A 26,146-nucleotide genomic window follows, 5' to 3' on the forward strand; every position below is an offset into this window, starting at 1 on the left:
TACTTTGGATGAGCAGCAAACATTTGTGTATCACATTTGTAAAGGGTTTTAACTGTTCAAGCTGATAAATTCAAATCACTGTTGTGAAGGGGCAAAGGGTTGTTGCTCGTCCAATGACAGGATTTTATAATTACAATTCTTTTTTTTTTAATCACATCTTCTTTTCTTGTCCAGCATAGGTGTGGTGATTGGTCGATGTGGCCGCGGGCGTACTGGGCATTTAGGGAGTTGCAATCATCCGGTTACCTGTAAAGAGATCTTAAAGCTGATTATCTTGCAAGCAGGGATAAGGGACGCAGATGTTTATCACCAGTGGGATCGTAGTGTCCTAGTGCCTGAATCTGACTGTTTTCGCTGGTTACCGATTTCTGGTACAATGTCCTCGCTAACCTCTTGAAATGACTTTTTATTGATGACATTCCCGTCTGTTCATGTAAGGTTGTAATTGGTGTTACCCTCGGCAATTTTGTTATTATCCTGAGGACTTTATTTTGAAATGTCTGTAATTTATTTATGTGAGTGTTGGCAGCATAGCCCCACGCGGGGGAGGCATATGACAATATGGAACGGAGGAGTGATTTATAAATTACCAACGCTAAATTAATGTCAATTGTGGAGGATTTATTTAATATAGGATACAGTTGTCTGAGTCTGTAATTAGCTTTGCGCAAAATACAGGATATGTGGGTACGGTAGGTTAATTTTGAGTCAAGTGTAACACCAAGATACTTCGTTTCCTTAGTCCAAGATATGGTTTTGTTAAAAATCTTTACTTGATGCTTACTGCAGCCCTGATGTCGCAGTCGTTTAGAAAAGAGTGTAATTGTGCACTTTTTTGCATTAATATGTATTCTCCACTTCCGGAACCATGGTTCTAAGAGGCGTATGGCAGAGTTTAACTTTCTGACTGCTATATCTATGCTGCCTGACCGAACACTAATATTCGTGTCATCAGCATAGACCGATATGGCTATGTTGGAGTCATTTTCAATTGAAGGAATGTCATTAATATAAATATTGAAGAGTGTGGGTCCAAGTAAGCTGCCCTGAGGCACTCCGGCCTGAATGGGGCGTAGGTTTGAATAATAGTTTTTGTGCATTACAAAAAAGCATCGATTCTGGAGGTAGTTATGTATTATATGAATGAAGTGAGGTGGAATTTTGGCCGAAATGAGTTTAGCAATCATCCCGGTGTTCCAGACCTTGTCGAATGCTCGTTCAATATCCAGGAATAAGGTTACTGTAGCTTTGTTATTGTTGAAACCGTGCGTAATGCGCTCCACATTCCTTAACAACGCATGTGTTGTGGAGTGGCCTCTTTTAAAACCGTATTGGTCATTTCTGATAGCTTGCAGCTTCCTAAGTTCGAAGTTTAGTCTTTTTAGAATGATTTTCTCTAAAAGTTTACCTAAAGAATTTAGAAGGCTTATTGGTCTATAATTTAGTGGGGACGTATGGTCTTTGCCTGGTTTCGGAAGCATAATAATTTTTGCCTCTTTCCATTGTGTAGGAAAATAATTTAGGGCAAGTGATCTATTAAACAGTTTTGCAATAAATTTGAAAACAAACCGCGGCAGATGCTGAAGTATTATATTCTGTATCCCGTCAGGCCCTGCTGCTTTGCGTGATTTGAGGTGGCGGACAATCCAAGCGATTTCTGAATGATTTGTGGCCCTCATCCGGTCTGTGAGTGGCTGTGCAAGGAAGTCATTCACTACCTGTTCAGTGCTAACTGTAAAAGTACGATCAGCATCCAAATTGGTAGTGAAAATTTGTTCCAAGGTATCGGCAAATACGTTTACTTTTTCCTGGGTTTCGGTCACAGTTTTCCCATTAATGGTAAGGGGTGGGATGTTAAAATTTGTGTTTGTTAAACTTTTAGTTATCCGCCAGGTGTCTCTCATGTTATTAGTGTCCAGCCCTTGTAAAGTTTTCTGCCAGGTGTTCGATAATTGTTCTTTTATTGCCGAATCTATTTGCTCTTTTAAAGAATTAATGAGAGGGCGAAGAGTAATATCACGGGTTCTTTGCCATTGCGTCCGAAGCCTGTTCCTCTTTTGAATGAGTACACGAGTGGAAGCTGCAATCTGCATTGATTTGAAAGTTTTCCTTCTTAACGGTACAGCATAGAGAGTGGCTCTGTTGAGGATGTCTGTAAGGTGCTTAACCGCTACATCAATCTCGCTCTTTGAGCAGTTCCCTTCTAGGCACTGAGTATTCAGATTGTTTACTAAGTAATTTTGAAAAAGTTCCCAGTTCGCTTCCCGGTAGATAAAATTTTGTTTAATTTCGTCAGGTTCTACTGGCCCACGTATGGTCAATAAGACGGGGTTGTGATCGGATGTGGAGAGGCTGCCTAGGGTGCGTACAGAGTGACGTGACAGTACGTTACTGAGGATGGCAAAGTCAAGTATTTCCGCCCCTGCAGGGTTTCTGTCTGGAAAATGCGTAGGCTGTGACGGAGCGGAAATTATGTAATTATTTTTGTAATAATGATTTAAAAGGGATTGTCCCGCCGCGTTATTCTGTCTAGCGCGCCATGTTACGTGCTTGGCGTTGAAATCGCCTGCAAGAATTACCTTGTGCCCGGTTGCTATGAGGAGGTCTAAGTCACGTTCTATTATTTTTCCTGGCGGATTGTAGACCGAAATTAATACTATGGATTCCTTATTAATGTTGAGTTGAATAGCTGTAGCTTCCATATGTTGTAAGCGAGGAAGGAGAATTTCTGAGTGTTTCAAATCCTGACGTATTAGAATGGCTGTTCCGCCACCCCGCTGGTTTAGCCTGTCAGTCCTGTACGTTATGTAGTTCGGACATTTAAATTTCGTGGATGGCTGTAAGTGCGTTTCACTTATTAGTGCTATGGGTATGTTATTGGCTTCCAGGTAATTTGTGAACTCGTATTTTTTCGATTTAATGCCTCTGCAATTCCAGAATAAGATATCGGTGTGTGAGGACTTACCCATTATGTGGAAGACCTAGGAGGTTGACTAGGAAGTTATTGAATATGACCGGGAGGGCACTCTCATATGGGTGCTGCATAAATTGCAGGAGCATGACTGACATTGTTTGCAGAAGGCACTGAAAGGAAAAGTTTGGGTTGAAAGCCCGAACACAATTGACAAATTCCCTAGTTTGATGTTCAGTGTACGAGTTACCTAGTCTCTGTCTGGGAGGCTGATGGCCGTGCTGATGCATGTTGTCTGCCGACTGCAATAAATTTTGATCAGAAGAAATGTAACTGTGTTCCTCCCGCGGGTGTGTTGTGTCTTGTTGCTGGGTAAGAGTTTGTCCCTTTGTTCTGGACAACTTGGGGGCAGAGTGCCTAGAATTAGGGGCGACCGAAGAATCTGAGTTAGGCTCGTCCCCTGCCCCGGGGGGAGGGGGTGAAGCAGGTATGTTCCGTTCTGGCGAAGATATGCCAGTTTCAGAGTTAACGGGTTCTTTTGCAGCTGGTTGAAAGTTATTGTTTACTGAAGGGTTGGGGTGCGAGTTGCAAGTGCAGCTTAGTTTATGGGAAAGCCGTGGATCTTGTCTGTAATTAAACTGCGGAAGTTCCGTGTGGGGTACAAACATGTATTTGGACGGAAGGTTACGCGGTTGATTTAAACGTGGAGCAGGAGGGGGAGGTTGTGGCAATTGTGAAGTGGAAAAGTTCAGAGGCCTGCTCCAAGCGTTTCCAGGACTCATATGCGGATAGTCGTGGAGGGATTTTGAGGGAGGATTTTGCGGATGGATAGATTGAAATGAGTTTCGCGCTCTGCCCACATTAGCAGGCTGGCGATTATTCAACTTCTCAGGCTGAGGTTTATTTCTCATCTCCTTTTCCATGAGGTTCCGAAAATAGGGGCAACCTCTGTACTTGGAGCCGTGATCTCCGATTTTGCACAGAGCGCACGTGGGCACAAAGTTCGGTTCAAAACGTTTTTCACATTGCCACGAGCAATGTTCCTCCTGCACAGTGGGCACAAGCCGGAGGGGCCTGGCAGTTTGCCGCCACGTGATAGAATTGCTGACACCGTGCGCACTGAGGCGGCACGGCGCGTCCCTTATAAGGCTCCACAGTGATTCTGATGTAACAGGTGGGACAACTGCGAAATTGTCTGGCTCTGTGGAATGTTATCTAGCTCAATTATGTGCATGGGCAGAGGGGTTTTGTCTCTCCAAGCGTTCATTGGGATGACGTTTTGACCTGCCAGCCCAAGGGCAAGTAGTTCATCCTGAATGGCCTTAGGAGGGGTGGTAGGAGGGATGCCTTTGATAACCACCCTGTACGGCTTGGAATCGTTGTGTTTAATCAGGTTAAATGGAACTTTACTTTCTTTTAAAAAGCTTTGTAAGTTTAGGTAGTCTTGGTATGTTGAAGTCTGACATGCTATGCCAGCTTTCATTCTATAGGTTGTGAAGCCTATAGGCTGGAATTTGGAGTGAAAATCTTTGTTAAGTCTGGTCATGTCACCTTGGAAGTGGTGGTGGATGACGACCGGCGGAATTTTCTCTCTGGGTGCGGTTAGGAAGTTGGTCCTCTTCTCTGAGCTGCCAGCAACACGGCTCTCAGGAGCGGGAGAGGATGGCAAAGCTGTATTAATGGCGGCTTCTGTTATGGGTGGGTTTACTTTTGCTTTGTTTTTTCTCTTTTTGGGGGTAATGACAGTGAAGTCATTATCCTCCGCTATCTCATCTGGATTAGGCGGTTCAGAAGAGGCTCTTGCCGATAAAGCAGGTTTCTGTGCACCTTGCCTCACAGCTTTAGTTCCACCTTGGGAACAGTGTACATCTGCAGCCACTGTAAGGCTGTGATTGCCAGAAGGGCATATCACGGGCGAGGCTGACTTGGGTCTGCTTGGTTCGGACTGTTTAAGATTTTCTTTAGTTGGAGGGGTTTTATTTTCCGGCCATATCGATGCCATTTCTGAATCTGAATATTCAGATGAAGCACTATCGGACTCTACGCTCACTGGGGACCGGAGCGCGTGTTTAGGTTTTATGGTTAAAATGGTTGGTTTTTCTAATGGTTTATTTTTTTCGGCTTTATTTCTATTTACTTTTCTGGGTTTCTTTATGGTTGTATTTAGGGCTGCGGGGCCTCCAACGTCCATAACCCTCTTAATGCCTAGGGGGTCCAATCTAATGACCTTGGACTTCACCATGCTGGCAGCTACGGTTTACTCACCAACACCGAGCGTACCAGGGAAGTGATAATACTATTTGGAACGGGGTATAAGTTAAAAGTTAAAAGGAACTGAACCAAGGACAGTTGCATCATCCGGTGACAGCAGTAACCTCCGACAAGCAGGCGGGCCGAAGCCCACCTGAACTTACTCCTACAAGCTAGCGCTGATTCACCGATGTTGCAACACTGGTTAAGGGTGGAATGTAAGGATTACAAAGGATCCTCAGCGTTCGTTGGCACCGTTAGGTTTCAACTGAGGCAGTACCGCCGGGAACACAAGCGTAAGCTGGAATCCTCTTCTTTCTTCTCTTTGTCTGCAACGTACGGGGCTGGTTATTCAGAACCGTAAGCTGTTCGATGTCTTGGAGCTCCCGCGCTGGGCCAAGAGAACAGGCCTGGCTTGGGTATGCGACCTTCCTGCCTGAAGTCTCTCCGACAACTGAAATACACTGTGTGGGCAGAATGCAGTATATATAAATTCAGTCCGTACCTCACAGGAAACACATTACGGCTCCACTACAAAGCCCAACCGGTTAATGCTGTTTAGGGGAATAATTGCTGTTTATTGTGAGAACCATACGGAACAGATAAATACACTGTGTGGGCAGAATGCAGCGTTTCTAAATGTTATAACAGGTAGTACATATAGCAGTCTCTGTGTTTTAAAGGTTCATAAAATACAAATATTCATCTAGGAAAATGTTCTGAGTAGGTGTCCCAGATGTTAATATTTTCGTTTGCGTATTTTTTGCTGTTTGTATTCCGCTCGAAATACTTGTATGAGATCATTTCCATAAAATAACATTTTATGACTGAAATAATGTCATAAAGTGTGTGTTTCACCCTTATTATATCTTTTCTTTTACAAACTGATCTCTTCAGATTATTGTTCTGTGAGATTTCGCAACCTTAAAGTGGCCAGTAACACTGGAATATGAGGACGTACTACAGCCGTAAAAACATGAGAGTAGCTTCGAGAAACTTTCAAAACAGAGCTCATTCATATGAAGACTGTACACCACGTTCAGGTTAATCATTCAGCTGTCAGGATTCGCCTAGTTTGCAAGCAAATGCTTTTCCGTGGTCTGTAGTCCGCAAGTGAGCTATATCGACCGAGCGACCGCCGCTTGTCGGCGAATTTAGTGCCAACCTTTGCGGATAGAGGATGTCACGTGGTCAGTGCAACGGATCCTCACGGCCGTTAATCTCCGGTTTCTAGACCAGCCACTATTTCTTTGAAATAGCTCCTCATTTATCCTTACGAGGCTGAGTGGACCCCGTTCCATGGAAAACAAGCTGCCGCAATAAAACATCTGAAGTAAAGGATACAGATCAAAACAAGTGGGGTGCAATAAGAATTTTACAAAATTTAAAGGAAATTTTAATAGAAAATTTTAATACACAATTTTAGTAGATTCTGTTGATTTAAATTAAGTGAACTACAACGTGTGCTATTCTAGCGTATACCAATTGACTGTGAGTATCACGTTTTAAACCATGAAGCTTGCAGTCGCGTATGCGACGAATGGACAGTATTAGTGCAGTGTAGCAGTTTTAGCATAGTAAGACACCTGAAGATGGCCATTTAGGGCCGAAACATGTTGTGTCTAAAGTGAAAATATAAGAAAGAAGGAACAGTTTGTTGCATTGTTGACGGACTGTTTAGTACAATAAACAGTTTTGTATATAGTAATGCAACAGGATGCTTAAATACAGGATAGTAAAGGTTTCTCTCCTGAAGATGGACCCAGCAGGTTCCTCTGAGACGCTGGAAAGGAACTACCACATACCACGGCGCTATGTCCATTCTAATCTCTGTCCAATTTCCATGACGTTGAGGCCTCAACAGGGAGGGAGGACATTCCGAATATTGCCTTGCACTGAATACAGAGTTCCTGGGCCTTGTCCCTCGTCAGATTACTGAAAATATCGCTTTGAAAACGGGACATGTAGCCGTCCCGGCATTGAATGGCGGTCCAGTTGACTGATATACCTCCCTCTAACGGATCCTGCCCAATAGGTATCTCCCCCACCTTTTCATCTGAGGACGGCAACAGATCCAGTTTTCGAAACATCGCGTTCTCGTAAACTATGTATGCTGTGCACAGTGTCAAGAATCTCTGCAGTCTAGACTTCAATGCAAACAACTTCGTCAGGTCCCATCATAACTGAGTACTCAATTTGTTTCAGGATTTCCTCGGCATCCTGTCCAAAGTGTCTCGAGGCAGTGTTCAGGAGAAGCTCCAGTGGATATTTGGCCTGTACGACTTGAATGGAGACGGTCTCATTACTAAAAATGAGATGCTGGATGTGGTGACGTCAATCTATGAGATGCTGGGTCGCTCCACGGAACCGGTCGTGGAGGAGCATTCGGCTAAGGAACACGTAGAGAAGATCTTTCATGTGAGTTGGCAGCCCGACTTGCTCGTCAACCATTAAGCCTATCATAACATGTATACTATAATGTGTATATTTACTTGTTTATTTAATTACGCTATCTCTGACATAGCTGGTGTAGAGTTGAATTAATCTATTATAATGAATTGGAGATGTGAAGCAAGAATGGGTGCCGAAAGGGGCAAGAGCCAAGCGTCTCTACCATCCTGAATTTATGTAAAAAAAAATTAGGAATTGTCCAAAGGAAAGAAATATGCAAAATACTAATGTCAAAATGTTCAATGGTTCGGGAATATGACAAATTCAGATTTTGCACTTACTCGTATGTGCATACCCAGCACAAGAATGGAACAATGATGCCCTTTTGTTCTGCAGGCCTAAAATATTTCAGCTTTTGTTACGTATTTCAGAACATATCTATCTATGGCTCTACAGCCCTTTGTTGATTTTTGAGTGTCTTGATCTTTTCACAGTTTGTAGGACTCCTTGGACGGGAGTTCAGCCCATCGCAAGGCCGTTACATACACACAGGACAGAACAGACAGAATAAACGCACACAGATATCCATGCCTCAAATGGGATTCGAACCCACGATCCCAGTATTCGAACGGGGGAAGACAGTTAATGCCTTAGACTGCACGGTCACTGTGATCGGCTTTCTGAACATATAATTAATAATAATAATAATAATTCTACTCCCTTAACAGCGTCTAATTTAATGATATAACCCAAGCAGACAACTCAATGAAGACACTAATAGGCGCTCAGCTTGTAATAAATCCCTTTTCTTTTACGCAACCCGAATATTTGATACAGTTCTCAGAAGAAACCGCCACTGGAGCATATCCTGAGACACGTGAATCCAATCCGCACTCATACATTGTATTTCTTTAAAATTCATTTCAATATTATCCTTGCACATATGCTTATACGTGGTGTGTTTAAAAAGTATCGAGCCTTCTTTTTTCCCGCGTAAACCAATGAAGCGCGGGAGACTCCCTTCGGTGGAGATGTGGAGGGGACATTCATGCGCAGTCGTGAATTTTTTCCCGCCCGCAGAAAGCGTCAGTCGCTGACAGTCGGCCTATGAGTGAGGACGTGTATTGAGCGCTCGTGGGATTCCAGTAAGGTGTAAAATGACGGAACAACATAAGCAGCGATATTGCATCAAATTTTGACAAAAGCTTCGCGATACCCAATTTGAAACCATTCGCAAGATTCAACAGGCTTTCGGGGACGATGCCATGAGCAACTCACGGAAAAAGGAGTGGTACAACCGCTTCAAAGATGGACGCACATCAGTGGACAGCGAATCGCGTTCAGGCAGACCCTCAACAAGCCGAAATGACGAGCAAGTGCGGACTTTGGTCATGGAGGACCATCGTATCACAGTCCGAGAACTTACGAACGAGATAGGGGTAAGCATAGGATCGGTACATTCAATTTTGACCGAAGATTTGGGCATGAGGAGAGTGTCCGCGAAATTCGTACCGAAACTGCGCATCTGATTCAGCCTTTCGTCGCCAAACACAACATCCCTGTGGTTCGTCTCCCTACTCCCCCAACATGGCTCCGTGTGACTTTTGGCTATTTCCCAAGCTGAAAATGCCGCTGAAAGGAACCCGATTTGAGTCAAGAGAAGACATCACGCGGAATGCGACGGCCCGGCTGATCACCATTCCAAAAGACGCGTTCCAAAAGAGTTTCCAACAATGGCGGAAGCGCTGGGAGAAGTGTGACTACTTTGAAGGGGATTAGGGTTTTGTACCTCCAGATCATTAAATGTATTCCTGCCGACAAAAGGTTCGATACTTTTTGAACACACTACGTATAAGTGGGTTTCTCCCTTTCGGTTTCGCAATTCCAGTAGAAGTATTTATATTTCATGCAAGGCAAATTCAAGTTCTGAATGTACAAAGAAAGGCACCTAAATCATATTTCTATATCTGCTGTCACATTAAAGTGGCAAACCCTCGATATACATGAGCTCAGTTCATACCTCACAGGAAACACATTACTTCTCCGTTACAAAGCCCAACCGGTTAATGCTGTTTAGGGAAATAATCGCTGTTTATTGTGAGAATCATACGGAACACACAAATACACGGTGTGGGCAGAATGCAGTATATTCGTATATAAATTCAGTCCGTACCTCACAGGAAACATATTACGTCTCCGCTACAAAGCCCAACCGGTTAATGCTGTTTAGGGAAATAATCACTGTTATTTTGAGAATCATACGGAACATAAAAATGGCATGTAAAAAAAATACAGAGTCTTGTAATTTAAAGCCGCAGGTGCATATTGTTACCACTGTTCTGTAAGGGCTTAAAGAGGAACTGTGTGTGAAGTTCCGTTACGGAGACAGCAATTCTATGCAGCTGAACTTTACTAATTAAAATTCCACCCTTCCATCAAGGCGAGTAATACAATATTCCGGAACAGTCATTTTTCCGCTCGGCTTGTCTTCCCAAATTAAGACGTAACTTCTGGAGGTAATAAAGCACAAGAGGCTGCATAACAATTTCCAGATTGTGCGAGGTAAGACCAGAACTACAGAATGTTAAATATGTAAAAAGCTATTTCGCACATCTTGGCCCATAATAGAGGAATATCAGAGCTGAGACAAATGTGCAGTTGAGAAGCCTCAGACAAGGAATTGTGTCACCGAAGGGATTCGCGTATAGGTCTCATGTTCAGGAGGTTGTCGAATCGAATACCGGCCAGGAAGCTGGCTTTGCTGAGTGTTGGTTTCATGGTATTCCTCAGCCCCTCCATGCAGATGCCAGTATAGTACAGGATCACCATTCCATATTGTCGTACCATTCGACGCTGCACGAGTATAGTGTGCAAGTAAGACGTCAGAAATCAGAATTCCGCCGTCTTAATACATCGAGTTTTGCTTATTTAAATATTGTTTTTATTTATTTATTTAGTCACACTTTCAGTATCGAGTATATAGAGTCAAATGGTAGGATGATAGAGGAACGATGAATTGTAAAAAGATTTTGATTGAAGTGGTCCTGGCCTACTTGAAGTGCTATCCCGATATTTGCGTTTAGGGACTCAGCAAAACACGAACATCGTTAAGTCCTGGTAACCGACGTTGCAGCCGAGATTTGAATAAAGTACCTTCCGAATACAAGCCTACAGCTTCATCGATCCCCGAGCCTGTTCGGTGAATATTCTGCTTTTATTCACCAGTAAGACAAATACTTCTGAAATTGCATGCATATGGCAAGCTATTGCTATGGTGAATGAGGACATATGTTTAGGAAGATACCGTTTTGTATTTGTATGTAAAAAGGCCAAAAGGTAGACCTATCCCTGTCACAGACCGTGGACACCCGTAAGGTTGTGATAGGTCGAGACTCCCACATTCTCTCGACAATCGGCTCACAGATGACGCTGCGATTATCAACCTTACGCGCCGGCCGCCCTTTACCCCCAGGAAGAGTCCTGGTACTCATTTCTGTTCGAGGCTGAGTCGACCCCAGGGCCATAGTACGGCTGAAAGGACCAGGTCAATTGAAAAATCGAATGACCTCATCGGGAGTCGAACCCCCGAAGTTTCCTCTTGTAGCATAGTGCCTCAAACAACTGCCCATGCTAACAAAAGCAAATTTGATGGAAGATACAGATTGAAATGATAGGATTTTTGAAGCGACGATGAATAAAGTACGCATATATTTTCTCTGACATTTTGAAATACCAAAGCTGTTTCGAGCATACGGACGTTTGTCTGGAAGCGAGATCGCTCGTACGCGGATGATATCTGTCGAGCGAAATGTCCTGGACCCGTCGCAGAGAGAGAAGCGTGGTAACTTCGTACCAAACAGCTATGACGCAACAAAACCTCCACTCTCATGCAAAAAGATATAAAAGCGACTAGCGTTCTATCCCCCGGGGAATGTGAAAGAGGGGGTTTTGTTCCATTCTTTCTGATTTAAGTTGACTGAACTCCATATATTTCTTCTACGTTTACCGAGTAAATATATTGGTCGTATATTCTGTATAAGGGAAGCAGCATATAAATAAGAATTAAAAAGGGGTAAAGCTATCCCCGTAACAGGCCGTGGAGGCCCATAGGGTTGTGAGACGTCGAGGGTCCCACATCTTCTAGACAATCGACTCACATATGGCGATGAGGTTATCAGCCTTTCGCGTCGACCGCATTTTAACCCTAGGAAGATTCCAGGTACTCATTTCTGCTAGAGGCTGAGTCGTCAGGTGTGTGAAAAGCTCAGGCATATTCTCTGAAACAATTTTCGTTAGAGAAGTGAAGAGAAGAAACTGTTTAGCAGACATGAACATAGGTGGAAATGTAATATTCAAATGCATCTTGAGGGAATAGTTTGTGAGGTTGTGAACTAGATTTATCTGGTGTATGTTAGGGTCCAGTGGCGTGCGGAGAAAACGGTAGCGTAGGTGGTTGAGGCAGAATGCTACACGCCGGAAGGTCGTGGGTTCGAATCACAGTGAAGTTATTGGATTTTTCAATTGACCTAATCCTTCCGGTCGCGCTATGGCACTGGGGTCGACTCAGCCTCTAACAGAAATGAGTACTAGGAATCTTCCTGAGGGTAAAGGGCAGTCGGTAAGGGGTAAAGTTCACAATATCACCGCTATCTGTGAGCCGATTTTCTAGAAAATATGGGAACGTCGACGTCCTCCAGGTATCTACGGCCTCTTACAAGGATATCTTTTCCCTTTTTTACCAGCAGCGTCCTCTTGTGAAAATGGCGAGCCTTCAGATTCTATAAAATTCAGTGAACTTCTTTACCGGCTGAGCGAGTATCCGCTTCTGGTCCTTGGATTTATGGTGCGGTGATGATGAGAGGACGCTGAAGTTTCCTCTGAGTCGCCCTCTATCGATTCAAGACGCTTAGGATTCATGAAAATCCATTCAAGGTTTCTCCAAGTGTTGCAGATGAACGTGGCCAGGCCGACAGGCCTACATTACCGTCTTGTTGGATGTGAGACCGTATAATGTGCAAAATAGTTACCAACGTTCGAGATTGCAAAGTGGTAACATTCTAGAGTCGTATTCGGGAGGTAAAATGTTCGAATGTCGGACGAAACACCGACTAACATGACAGTAGTTTATCGTGGTTCTCTTCAGTCCCTGCAGGCAAATGTCGGGATAATACTTCCATCAGGCCACGGCCGCTTCCTTCCAAGTTATCCATCGTTCATCATACCATTAGATTCTATAGAGCATTGTGAAGTAACCCACAGAAAATTTTGAAAATGATAAGAGTATATTTCTCATACTCTCCTCTGAAGATGGAAGCAGAAAATCTCTTCCAAAAATTGGTATCTGTCTACAAGAATACACAGCGTCACGTCGAAGAGGGTAGTCGGAGAGTCTGGAATCTCACACAGCTACTAATTGAATGTTCGCTGCTTTTAGTCGCAAGCCCGTTAAAGAAATGTTTTCTTGTCTAAGCAGAAATCTGAAACTTCTGCATAGGCTGACGTAGAGTGAATTGATGGAGAAAGTTCAGCTCGTTATTCTCTCTTGCGACAAATGGATGAAGTGAAACTCGGGACTTGGGGCGATCGTCTTGACAAGAAGCTGAACGCTGGGCTGTGCTGCAAGGTGTCACGTATGCATCGTGGCTTGCAGTTTCTTCACCTTCCCCATGCATTTCCTCTGTCTTCCAGTTCTCCTTCCTTCACTGTCAAATCGTTTTTGCTGAACACGAGACGATACTTGGATCTGTTCGCCGATATGCCACTTGCATTCAGGAGCAGTCGACTCTTAGGACAGTGCGTCTATATTACAATTTTGTGAACTGAATTTTTTAAGCGTGTTTTGGGATTTGAGGTTCTCACACCGGTGGTTATGAAGAGTTCTGTCTTCTGGGATATAGCGCCGTGTAGTCCGTTGAAAAGTAAACCGACCCTTCGTAGGAACATTACGCCGGCATCTTCAGGGTCGAAGAATAAGCCGAACTAGAGACCAGCCGGGATAATTGGATCCGGTATACATAAGCACGCTTTATTATTTTAAAATCCAATTATTATTATCCCTCATTTACTCACAAAAGGGTAAGTTGTCCCTGTGCTTAACTAATTAAGCACTACGCCATGAAGACGTATGAGGTAGTGATGTATAGACCTACGTTTTCTTGAGCTCGGAACTAGTTGAAAGTGAGCGGTTAGCTTCACACGCCGGCCTCTTTAACCCTGGTGAAAGAACCTCTGGCACCCACTAGATAGGAGGCTCAGTGGACCCCAGAGCCGGTCTAGACGACCTGGATAAGTGAAAATTCTTGCCCCCACCCGGACTCAAACTCCGATCCCTCGTCGTCCAGCCCGTAGCCATTCGTTATGCCGACTGCGCTATCGCGGTCCTCCTCATTTATACACATTTTTCTCAATTTGTTTTAACTCTTTAACTCTTCAAGTTTACCGACAAAACTTCTGCACATATTTCTTATTTCCTCATACATTCTACTCGTACATTCTCCGCCGTGATGTGTTTTTAACTTTTTGTGCAGTATGTAGGTTGTGAGCAGTGGGTGAAGAGCAAGAGCTGGGTGTTTCTGAAAGGGCCACAACCATGTTCTCGTGCCCTCGTTACCGTTGACATTTCAAGCACCGTGTGACGTCACAATAAAGCGCACTCTACACGTCATCGCAGAATATATAAAAACACTGAGTGCGCAAGAGATGCTTCTCCCTCCCCGGTAGCGATGCTAAGCAACGAGGCACTGCTTTCAGAACGCCTGAGAGCCTGTCTTATAAGTACTTTATCTCTCATCTGCATGAATCTTAAACAGGCCGTATAGAAATATCGTTTTTCCTTTCTTTACATTCCGAACGCGCGCGGAGAAGCCACAGGACCTTGGACTCACTTCACACATATTACTTTAGCTTCGCAGTACCAGCCCGTACATATACATACGACTCCAGCCGTTTAACTAGGGATGTGACGCCATGTAGTCTGGTAAAACTTTACCACGGTTCAGAGGGACGTGTTGCGTCCGTCTTCAGGGTCGAGGAGGAATTCAAGATATATGCCATCAAGAAGCGAAAAGTAAATAGGAATTAGAAATTTGTACAAGTCATCAAATATACAGAAATGAACTTGCGGGTTTCATAAGCAGTGGGGAATTCTCTTGACAAGCTGAGTGGCTAGCAGCAGGACCCTTCTGCGTGGCGTTCCACACACGTATGCATGGCTCCAGAAATATAGCTTAGGTATACGGAACGCTTAACTGTTAGGAACGTGAAGGAAATTGACAGAGGGAATGAGACTGGACAGTCATGACGGACACCACCATGTTGAAGATTCCCAGGCAGTAATGTGATCGTCCTTCTGATAGAGGCAAATCTGAGGCAAGGTAAAGCATTGGGAAGTGATGAAATTTAATTTCTGTCGTTAGTATTACAAGTATAAAATTCAGTTCATACCTCACAGGAAACATATTACGTCTCCGGAGCAAAGCCCAATCGGTTAATGCTGTTTAGGGAAATAATCGCTGTTTATTGTGAGAACATACGGAACACACAAATACACTACGTGGGCAGAATGCAGTATATATAAATTCAGTTCGTACCTCACAAAGCAACAACAAACTCCTTGGCTGTAGTCCGCAAGTGAATTATACCGACCAAACGACCGCCGCTTGTCGGCGAAGTTAATGCGAACTTTAGCGGATAGAGAGTGTCGCGTGGTCAGCGCAACGAATCCCCACGGTCGTTAATGTCGGTTTTATAGGCCGGAGCCGCTACTCATCCATTCAAGTAGCTCCACGATTATCCTCACGAGGCTGAGTGGACCCCGTTCCAGATCCACTACTTCTCAGAAAATATGATAGCGCCGTGAATCGAACCCGGACCTCTGGATCTGTAGCCAGGAACTCTGACCACTAGACCACAGAAGAGTTCGCAGCTCACAGGAAACACATTACGTCTCCGCTACAAAGCCCAACCGGTTAATGCTGTTTAGGGGAATAATCGCTGTTTATTGTGAAAATAATACTAAACAAAACAAATGCACCGTGTGGGCAGAATTGAGAGGTTAGGAAAGTTAAACCAGGTGGTACATGTTGCTTTAATATGTTAAGAAACCTCAGTCGCCTGTTCTGATGACGTGTTGCTTCACCCCGCACTCTCAATGGAGCCGGTTGTTTTACTGATACGGTATGCCCGTAGTGGCCGTGACGTAGTATTGACAGCGAGTGGCGTAGCGGGTCGATGACGTTATAAATAGCTCCAGCCTGTCTACACATTTTATTCTGGCTCCAGCAGAGGGAGGCTGGACCACAAGGGTAAGAGCGACATAGCCCCCTGACCAGGCGAGATGCAGCTGTTGGGGAGACGTTGCAGCTTCCTTTGTATTTTCTTATTCAGTAATGGTTGGAAGAGGGCTCATGATGATGATGATAATAATAATAATAATAATAATAGCTATCCCTGTAACAGGCTGTGAGATGTCGAGGCTGTCACATTTTCTAGACAATCGGCTCACAGGCGGCGGTGGGGTCAGAGCCGTAAGTGCCGGCCTCCCATTACCTCCAGGAAGATTCCTGGTACTCAATTCTGTTAGAGGCTGAGTTGACCCCAGGGCCATAGTGCGGATGGAAGGATTAGGTCAATTGAACATTCCAATGGCCTCACTGGGAATCTGACCCGCGACCCTCCAACCAAATACGCTACCACGCGCCCCGATAATAATAAGTCAATTTAATTCGTGTTTATTTACATGCATACTTAACAGCACAGAGACCAATTACAAAGTTAGCACGAATAGAGAGAAATACACAAAAATAATTAAAAAAAAACAGAATACAAAAGATGATGATGATGATGATGATAATAATAATAATAATAATTTTGGGGCGACGTTTGACTCCGGATCATGACCTGGTTACCCTATGGTACAGGGTGAGTTTTTTTTTATGTCGGTTGCTTCAAGATATTGGCGTGTATCTGCACCGTGAATGGTATGATGAATTGTAAGAAAGCGGCTGTGATCTATAGAGTTACGATCCTGGCATTCAGCAAGAAGCACTGATGGAAACTGCTAAACACCTGTCAGATTAACCGGTGTTCCTTCCGAGATTAGAACCGAGCACCTCCCGGAAACTGAGCGTTACTTGAGGCCAACCTCTTCTGCAATAAGCGTACCAGTAGCAGTAGTTGTTACATAAACCCTCGCTATTCCGGTTCGAAATATGAAAAGTGAAAAATTATCTTCAGAGTTGAATACTTACTTTAAAAGACACATGGGATTTAGGAGCAAGAGGGATTAGAGCAAAAGGACTTTCAGGCTGTGTTGATGGCAGCTGGAGAGACCGAAACCACGCAAGAAAATATCCCAGATTGGTTTCAGTTGCATGAAGGAGACCATGGATTTCGGCTTCTGACAGTGGAGAAATTACTGCAGTGTGTTTTTAATGTATTTTCATCGGCACTACCTGTATTATTAAATATCCATTTATTTGCTTTGTAAGTTGTTTTTATGGCTGTCTTTGCTTCGTTATTCCGGATGACCTCCCCTTTCAAATTAATCCGGATTATCGAGGGTTACTTTAGTATTACTAGCAGCAGCGGTAGTGTTATTATTACATATTTCGTGATTTATTTAATGTCCGTCCCAACATCTGAACTACACAGCCTGAAAATGTCAAATGGTAGGATTACTTAATAGAGGTGCTATTCCGGTGTTTGTCTCGAGAGACTGAGGGAACTGCAGATATCCTTAGTCAGGATAGTCGATGTCCCGACCGAGAGTCGAATCAGTAATGCCCCAAACACAAATGTAGGACATTACCACTGAATCAGCCTCCTCGGCGTGTGACACTCTTTTTTGTATATGAAACTGCGTTTATTCACGTAAAGCGTCGAGGAATGCGATCCCATTAAATCAGAATTACTGTCAGGTATATGAACGCCGACCCCTTTATTACTAGACTACCCGGTAGGATAACTTTTTAATAATGTCTGCAGAAAGCCAGTCCCCCCACCTCAGTGTACTGTCGGCGCTGTAGCCATAAATTTCACTCGAGCTGCCTCTCTGTAGCATGAATCAGGTTTGGGCCGTCTGGACAGAAGTTGATCCCTTAGGAACAGCGTGTTCGAAACACAATGTTAGCCACAGAGCCTCTCTACATCTACATGAATTACAGATCACGGTATTCGACCCAAGATGCACTGTGTGAAATCAGAACACACATTCACATGACAGTCCATTAAATAAAGTTCTGCGGCGAACAAAGTTCATCTGTTGTTGCAGTTTGTTGTTTAATGACGCTTTCAGTATCGAGAGATTGCGGCGTCGGATGATAGGATTGTTGATGAATTGGTAAGGATTCGGAAGAAAGCGGGCGTGACGTAAATAGGATAGTAACCCGGAATTTTCTTAGAAGAATTGAGGAAAACCACGAAAAACCTCAGGACAATGGGTGTCCCAGCCGAGATCCAAACCGAGCAGCTCCCAAACACAAGGCTATACCGTTAGAATTAGATCAATCTGTTCGACGAGTCGGTCGTCAGAAGCTAATGGTCGCTTAGCTAATCAAGTAATTCCCCGCTTTCTCTTGAATTTGGAAGTTCATAGTCGTGTTCAGAAGAGCTGGGCACTGGGCCCTATTATAAGTGATATGAATCCAAGAAGAAACTTCACGCCATATTTCTTTAAGATGCATTTTAATATTATCCTTCCATCAACGTCTAGAACTTTCAAATGGTCTCTTGTTCTGTGATTTTCTTAGCAACATTTTATACGTAATTTTACATCGAAATCGAAACACTTTCGTGATTGCAAGAAGTAGGAATATTACAATCCACGGCCGCAGTTCTTTGCCCAAACTCTTGTCATATCTCTTGAATGCATAATGAGATGCATCTGAACAAAAGTTCTATATGCTTATTAAGATGACGGCGCTCTGGGATGTGACGCAGTGCATTTTGGAACAGTTCACTTTCAAATGTCCTTAATCGTAACATTTTCCGCCTCGATAACCTCAAACTTCATGTTCTAACAGCCAGTTCCGGAGCCCAGCAGTTCTGCCGCTGGCTTCTCACCTCGGAGGTCCGGGTCCAGACATCCGCAGACTGTGAGATTCGCAGTGAATGCGATAGCACTGGGGCTGGTTCCTCTGCGAGTTCCTTCCGTTCTCCCCTGCTAATAATCATTCCCCTATTGCTCCCTACCCGTCTATCACAATCTCCCTGAGACGCGCGATAGCCTTGACCAGGCAGCACATTATCACATTCTTGGTGTCTGACTTCTGGACTCCGTTTCTGACCAGACGTTTGTCCTCAACATTTGTCCACATTCACTGCATAAGCCACGAGAATGAAGCAAAGCTGTGTCCCGTGGTACTTCGCCTGTGTTAAGAGGGATTAGGCAGTGTTGTAGAACACAGGAGGAGCTATTATATTGGATGTCCCACGGCGCGTTTGACGCGGCAAGCAGTGAGCACCCTCGTTACACCAAGCAATAGCTCTGAACCGGAGAACAAATTTGTTCCCCCTCCGGCTCCTCCGGCCTCTCAACACTATATGAAAAAGCGTGGGGCTGTTCTTCATAAATTGGATGCCCTTAACTTGTCGTTTGGCGGGGTGATAAATATCCTATATGTCACTGCTCCTATTTCTTTCTTATTGATTCGGCAGACGAGGTTGGATTCTATTGCATGGCGGGTGAAGTGCTTTGCCGCCCTGGCAGGTGTTGTCGGCCGATAACAGCGAAATGGACCGCTATATTCCCGACTGTTCAGAGCATTTTCTTGTGTCTGTTACTCAAATAACAGACAAGACTGGTTGATGTAACGGTAACGCTCTTTCTGGAAGTTCTCAGTTCGAACCCCGATCTGGACGCCGGTTATTTTTGACAGACCGTTTCGTTGTTTATTCTGAGTCCCTCCAGATAGCACCCCGATTAGGCCATGACGTCCTTCCGAATCCTTTCCAGTTCATCATTCATGTTCCATCCTACAATTCGACGCTGTAGGCCAGCAATATTTTGCTGATAATATCGAGAAATAATCCCCCCCCCCCAACTTCCTTTGAAAATATGGCACAGTTCAGATATTTGGGTACGACTGTAACAAATCGAAATTAGATTCAGGAGGAAACTAAGAGGCGATTGAACTCGGGTAATGCTTGCTACCATTCAGTCCAGAACCTTTTGTCTTCTCTTCTGCTGTCTAGAAGCGTAACAATTAGAATATACAAAACTATTATTTTGTCTGTGGTTTTATATGGGTATGAAACTTGGTCTCTGACATTAAGGGAGGAACGTAGACTGAGGGTGTTGGGAATATTTAGACCGAAGAGGGATGAAGTGACAGGAAGTTGGAGAAAACTGCATAATGAGGAGCTTCATAACTTGTACCCTTCTCCAATTACAATTAGAATGATAAAGTCAAGGAGGATGAGGTTGTCAGGGCATGTAGCACGAATGGGGCGAAGAGGAATGAATATATAAAAAAACAGAAGGAAAGAAACCGAGACGTGTGTGGGTGGATAATATTAAAATGGATCTCAGAGAAATACGATGGGGTTGTATGGGTTGGATTAAAGGCCGCGCTATAGCTCAAGCGGTTAGTCGCTGGCTTCCCACCGCGGCGGCCCGGGTTCGATCCCGGGTCTGGTCAAGAGGGATTTGTGAAGTGGCGCTGGTGCGGGTTTTCTCCGAGTACGTCGGTTTCCCCTGCCAATCTTCATTCCAACAAATTCTTCGTCATCATAATCATCCGGGGCAAGCTACAATAGGCAAGTCAGTGGCCGCCGTGCCGAGTGGACCCAGTTGGACTCCACCCCCCACTAAGCGAATTAAAAAGAAATAAATAAAAATTATGGGTTTAATTGATCTGGCTCAGGATACGGACCAGTGGAGGGTTCTTGTGAACATGGTAATGAACTTTCGGGTTCCATAAAATGCTGGGAAGTTCTTGAGTAGCTGCACAACTGGTGGCTTCTCAAGAAGGGATCAGCTCCATGAAGAAGAAGAAGAAGAAGAAGAAATCGCCCCAATCAGAATAGCCTAACATGTCCTAATATGAGAATCCTGAGTGTAAGAAAATTGTGTATTACGATTGGAGCTATGCAGTTTCGCAACGTGCCTCACTTTGCGGAGGCGAAACTCTGAATTGGCCACGAAATTAGACTCGCCTTCAAAAGTTATCTGCATTTACTTCTACAGAGTTTGTTTAAAGACACCTTCAGTACCTCAGACTATATAGTGTCGATGGTATGGTGACTGATGAATGCTGAAAGGAAAGGGTATGGAAGGAAGCGGTCATGACCCACTTCAAGGAAATTATCCAGAATGTGCATGGAGGGATTGAAGGAATCCAAGAAAAACTCCCTGACGAGGCTGGAACCAGAAACCTGCCGAAGTATCAAGCTATAGATCTACTGCTGCCTGACCCAACTTACTCTGCTTCTCCATAGATGGCTCTGTAATTGAGTTTCTTCGGCTTCCGACTCTGTCTCATGCTCATTGAGTGCCGTCATGAGACTGGAGATCTCTAGGGCCGCCTCTGTAGTACAGTGGTCAGAGTTCCTGACTACAGATCCAGAGGTCCCGGGTCCGAGTTCCGGCGCCACCAGATTTTCTGAGTAGTGAGTCTGGAACGGGGTCCACTCAGCCTCCTGAGGATAATTGAGGAGAGAGAGAAAGCGCAGTGGTAACTATATGTACCACCTGCTTTAGCATTAAAACAGCGCCTGATTATGAACCTCAAACTTCCAAGACTCGATACAGAAACTGACTTCACGTTCTGTAACGTAGAAAGCAACACTCCAGACGACACTTAAATTAAAATATAAAGAAAGTCGACATAAAATATATTTACTTATTTGTTGCGTATTTAACGACGCTGTGAGCAGTTCAGAAGACCGCCACTGTTGTCTAGTGGTCAGAGTTCCTACCTACAAATCCAGAGATCCCGGGATCGATTCCCGGCGCTACCAGATTTTCTTAGGATTAGTGGGTCTGGAAAGGAGTCCACTCAGCCTCATGAGGATAACTGGGGAGCTATTTAAAGGAAATAGTGGCTCCGGTCTAGGAAACCGAGATTAACGGCCGTGGATTCCGTTGCCTAAGATCCTCTCTCCGTAAAAGTTGGAACTAACTTCGTCGACAAGCGGCGGTCGCTCGGTCGGTATATTTCGCTTGCGGCCTGCAGGCCACGGAGTTTGTTTATTTCATCTCTAGAGATTACATGTCTTATAGGGTTGAATGAGACGGCGACACGATTACGAACAGTGAACATAGAGGCATAGGTAGTATCCCAGTATTCAGTACAGATACTGAGGAAAACCTCCAAAACCTTACAATGCACCGAAGTATAAAGATTTACCGCACAGCTATTAGGCATTATTTTGTTTAAAGTGTGAAGTTTAAAGTTTAAAGTTTAAAGTGTAATAAAGTAAAGTGCACCGAGACCGGACGGCGAACCGCTGAACTGGAAACCAGCCATCCGTTTCAATGACACGAGCTTACTGACCGCATAAACGCCGCATCGTGCTGAAATTGGTTGCGTCACTTCACGTCTCTGTTTATGACTCCTCCAGCAGCCGGCAGTCGTTCGGCGGGTTGCATAAAACTAGTGGGCTGTCCAGCTCTGAACATAGTGCGATCAAACGGTTCCGGGGACACGGATTCATGTCGGGTTCAGAACACTGTGACTTAACTTGTTTATTTCTATATATATTCACGTGTATGAGTGACTACAGACGGTGTCTGAATTGGTAAATAGATTTATTGAACACCTACAGATCTTAACTACTAGTAACTATAGCGCTAATGCTAATTCACACACACCGTAGCTCACTACAGCACGTAATAAGTCTTCTCAGTTTGCTGTGTCATCGCCAGTCGTTACATAGTGACGATCCCAACAATGTCCTCTGCCTCCATGATCACTTTCTTACTAATTGGCGACTGTCCCACCCTGTTTTCTTTTTTTTTTTTTGCCACTGCCTAGCAGCGGCTGCTCTACCGTCGTCTGTCTCGCGGTCATTGCTCAGCAACGGGTCTACATGCCACAATATTACATATTGTCATTTGTTTACTGTTAATCTAACGACGTTATTAAATGCTGAGTTCACATACCGTCAAGTGTTGGGATGATTCCGTGATTTTTCGTATTAGTATATACCTCCCGTTGTAACATTCAGAAACTATTCATTCTGCCCACACAGTGTATTTGTGTGTTCCATATGGCTCTCACAATAAACAGCGATTATTTCCCTAAACAGCATTAACCAGCTGGGCTTTGTAGCGGAGACTAATATGTTTCCTGTGAGGCACGAACTGAATTTATATATACGGCATTCTGCTCACAGTGTATTTGTGTGTTCCGTATGACTGACAATAAACAACGTTTATTTACCTAAACAGCATTAACCGGCTGGGCTTTGTAGCGGAGTATAATGTGTTCCCTGTGAGGTACGAACTCAATTTTTAACTATTACGTGAATTTAAAAGCTTGGAAATGTTAATATAACAGGTATGTTTTACGAAGCCTTTGTACCGGAGACGTAATGTGTTTCCTGCGAGGTACGAACTGAATTTATATATACGGCATTCTGCCCACACATTGTGTTTGTGTGTTCCGTGTGATGCCCGCAATAAACAGTGATTATTTCTCTAAACAGCATTAACCGGCTGGGCTTTGTAGCGGAGTATAATGTGTTCCCTGTGAGGTACGAACTCAATTTTTAACTATTACGTGAATTTAAAAGCTTGGAAATGTTAATATAACAGGTATGTTTTATGAAGCTTTCAGAATGCCCTTAAGTTTTCTGATCTGCTACTTACACTTGTCACTTAGTACGGCGCCATGTTGCCAGGGCAGCGGCGGTGACCCGTTTCCATTCTTTTGTTTCGCTAGAATTCTGTGCGGGTACGTTTTTATCTCACCACCAGACTAACCCTTCCCTTCTACGTCCTCGCATCGAACAGACTGTGAGGCAATTAACCAATGAATTAATTAGTCGACGCTCGATCTTCGCTGCTGCTTCTGGATAATTTGAGCGTAGACGTCATTCCAGCGCCGTGACGACTCTGCGTCTGGCTCGACTGAAGTTAGCAAAGTCTAAAATAATTAAGTTGCCCGATTGCAGTGCTCTGATTAGGGTTGCATGAAGTCAGTCCACACGGTAGAGGGCAGATATAGGCTACGTTACACTTCCCCTCTCACTTGGATTTTTGGGTTGGTCATGTAGTGCACGAAGTCCATCTGTCTACCCGTAGTGTTCCCAGCGTCACTGTGGAAGGACTAGCACTTCTGCATCATCATCGGGGAGTCATGGGTTCACGTCTCGGCCTCGAGACCTGCTATGCTATCTCAGATGTATCGTAGTTTTCCACCGCACCCTGTGGAGCCTTAATACATTGCGTGAAGGTATACATCACGAATGAGCGAGCAGTCTTTTGTTTCGGCGTATCGTGTCTCTTCTGTGCATACACAAATTGTAGTATACTGCATAAAGGAGAGGTTCTACGGTTGTGTATTTTTAAGTGTTAGTCGTGGGAAATGGCTCTTAGCTTCAGCCTCGACGTATCGTTCGATAGCACGTAGAACTGGAAATGAATGCGGGAGAAAGTATGGGAAGTTCATACTCCAGTAGGAACACAGCGTAATGTAATATTATAGTATAATGTATACAGAGAACGGGGCCCTGAGGACAATATCTGAACGCAAGAGAGAGAAGGTTGCAGGAGAATGGAGAAAGCTGTGTTCGTGTTCCTTGCCCTAAAATATTAAAACGCTCAGATGAGAGTATATAGCACCCATGGCTGCGAAGAGAAGTATTACATGCATAGTTTTCATAGGGAAACCTGAAGGAAGGAGGTCATAGAAAAACCTAGCCTTCCATGAGGCAATAATATTAAAATTGATCCTAAAGAACAAGATGGGAAGACGAGGACTGGGGTCTCTTAACTGAGTACAGGGGACCAATTTCCCTCTCTTAGGAACCTGGTAGTGAACCTTCAGATTCCACAACATGGTGAGAATTTTCTCAGCAGCCGAGCGACTTTCATGTACCCAAGAAGTAGAATACTCTACTCCATGGAGTTAGTTAACTCTTACACTCAGTGACACGTCAGTGTATGGACGCCATTTCAATTACCGTTAGAAACGACAGCGTCGGAAAGCATGCGTCTGTATTAGCGCCACCATAATGCAGAAATATTGTTGTATCCTCTGTGTTTCTGCCCCGTGATCATTTGGATGTCACCAGAAGATGGATAGATGGATTACAAAGCCATTAGAGTGATGAAAAAAAATACATTCAGAATGTAATGAATTATACAAGTGACTGACAACTTCGGCAGTTGTCTTCTGCAGCAATAAATATTTCAATCTGACTAGATTGATATGTCGTCGTCAAATAGTGACGTAGCATATTACCTCGCCTTTTGTTCTTTCTACGACATATACTCAGATTATTAAGAGAGAGTAATATACGCCTGTAATGGAGGGTATGTCTCAACGTAGTGTTATCATATCGTGTTTTTTTTGGGGGGGTGGGTCTGGGTTATTGCCTTTTCTCCATTATTATACGGATTTTTCTGAGAAATTCAACAGGACTTTAATGCAGTGACTAACAAAAAAACGACTTATTATTTTCTGAATACTTCAGTTCGTGTCACGAGTCGGTGGAATATTTTTAACCCTAATCAAACTTTCAAATAATAATTTTCTTGGTGAAAACCTGTCTTTTCAAATAGTAGAAAAATTCAAATTTTAAGAACTCAGCAGGGCCTCATTTTTCTGCTCGGTGGATTGATTACAAGTTGTTGTGATAAGAAGTTCTGAGAAGAACTGATCGCCTAATTTCCTTGCGTACGACACGGACCGCATAGAAAACGACGTCAGCAATTCTTCGTTGCCGCGGAAACGTCTTTACCGAGTTAAGCAACGATAGAAGATGCACAGACAAACCCACAAACACACCCGTCCAACAATTCTCTTATTGTTGCTTGTTGCCGTGTGAACGTGTTTACCGACCCATTGGCTCGAAAGGAGAGATCGTGTACATTTTACTGAGCCTTTGTCTAGCAACGATTGGATGGATACACAGACACACAGACTGATGGGAGGGGTTTATGAAGTACGCCGCTATGATGGGCTCAGATGCCATGATATACAGTACATACCAAGTTTCATAAAGATTGGTGCAGGCATCCAAAACTTAATTGGGGGGGGGGATTCACAAACACAGAGACAGTATGGAAATCGCATAAACCTATTGTAAGAAAGTAGGCTAAAGATACTTGTAGTTATTATAATTATTTATACCTTTCTTTGTCAAGAGATTTTTTTCAGTTACAGTAGAACTTGGTTATAACGTCATCAAAGGGACCTAAAAATAGTGTCGTTATAAACGAATGTCGATGTAACCGAAATGGGCACTTCCACAGTAGCCTTATGTTAGCCACGTAAAAATCTACTAAAAACCGAGTTAAAATGTTGCATTTTTTTAGTGAAATACGTAGTTAAGTACAGAATAACGTAACATTAACGTGGAATTAATATGGAATCTCCATATCATTTGTACTGTAGAATTCACCAAACCAAATTCGCGGCATTCATC

General features: G+C 43.8%; 1 protein-coding gene across 7 annotated transcripts in view; it reads left to right on the forward strand.

Moving 5' to 3' along the window:
- Positions 1-26,146, forward strand: part of LOC111872245 (Kv channel-interacting protein 2) — a 324,290-nt gene that overhangs the window by 294,913 nt on the left and 3,231 nt on the right. For all 7 annotated transcript variants that reach the window (XM_023865942.2, XM_033754627.1, XM_023865947.2 and 4 more), the window contains one exon: positions 7,367-7,579. In XM_023865942.2, the coding sequence (XP_023721710.1) occupies positions 7,367-7,579 (213 nt within the window). The remainder of the gene's footprint in view (positions 1-7,366; positions 7,580-26,146) is intronic.

This window comes from Cryptotermes secundus, unplaced genomic scaffold, assembly GCF_002891405.2.
Source record: "Cryptotermes secundus unplaced genomic scaffold, Csec_1.0 scaffold860, whole genome shotgun sequence".
NCBI classification, from domain to species: domain Eukaryota; kingdom Metazoa; phylum Arthropoda; class Insecta; order Blattodea; family Kalotermitidae; genus Cryptotermes; species Cryptotermes secundus.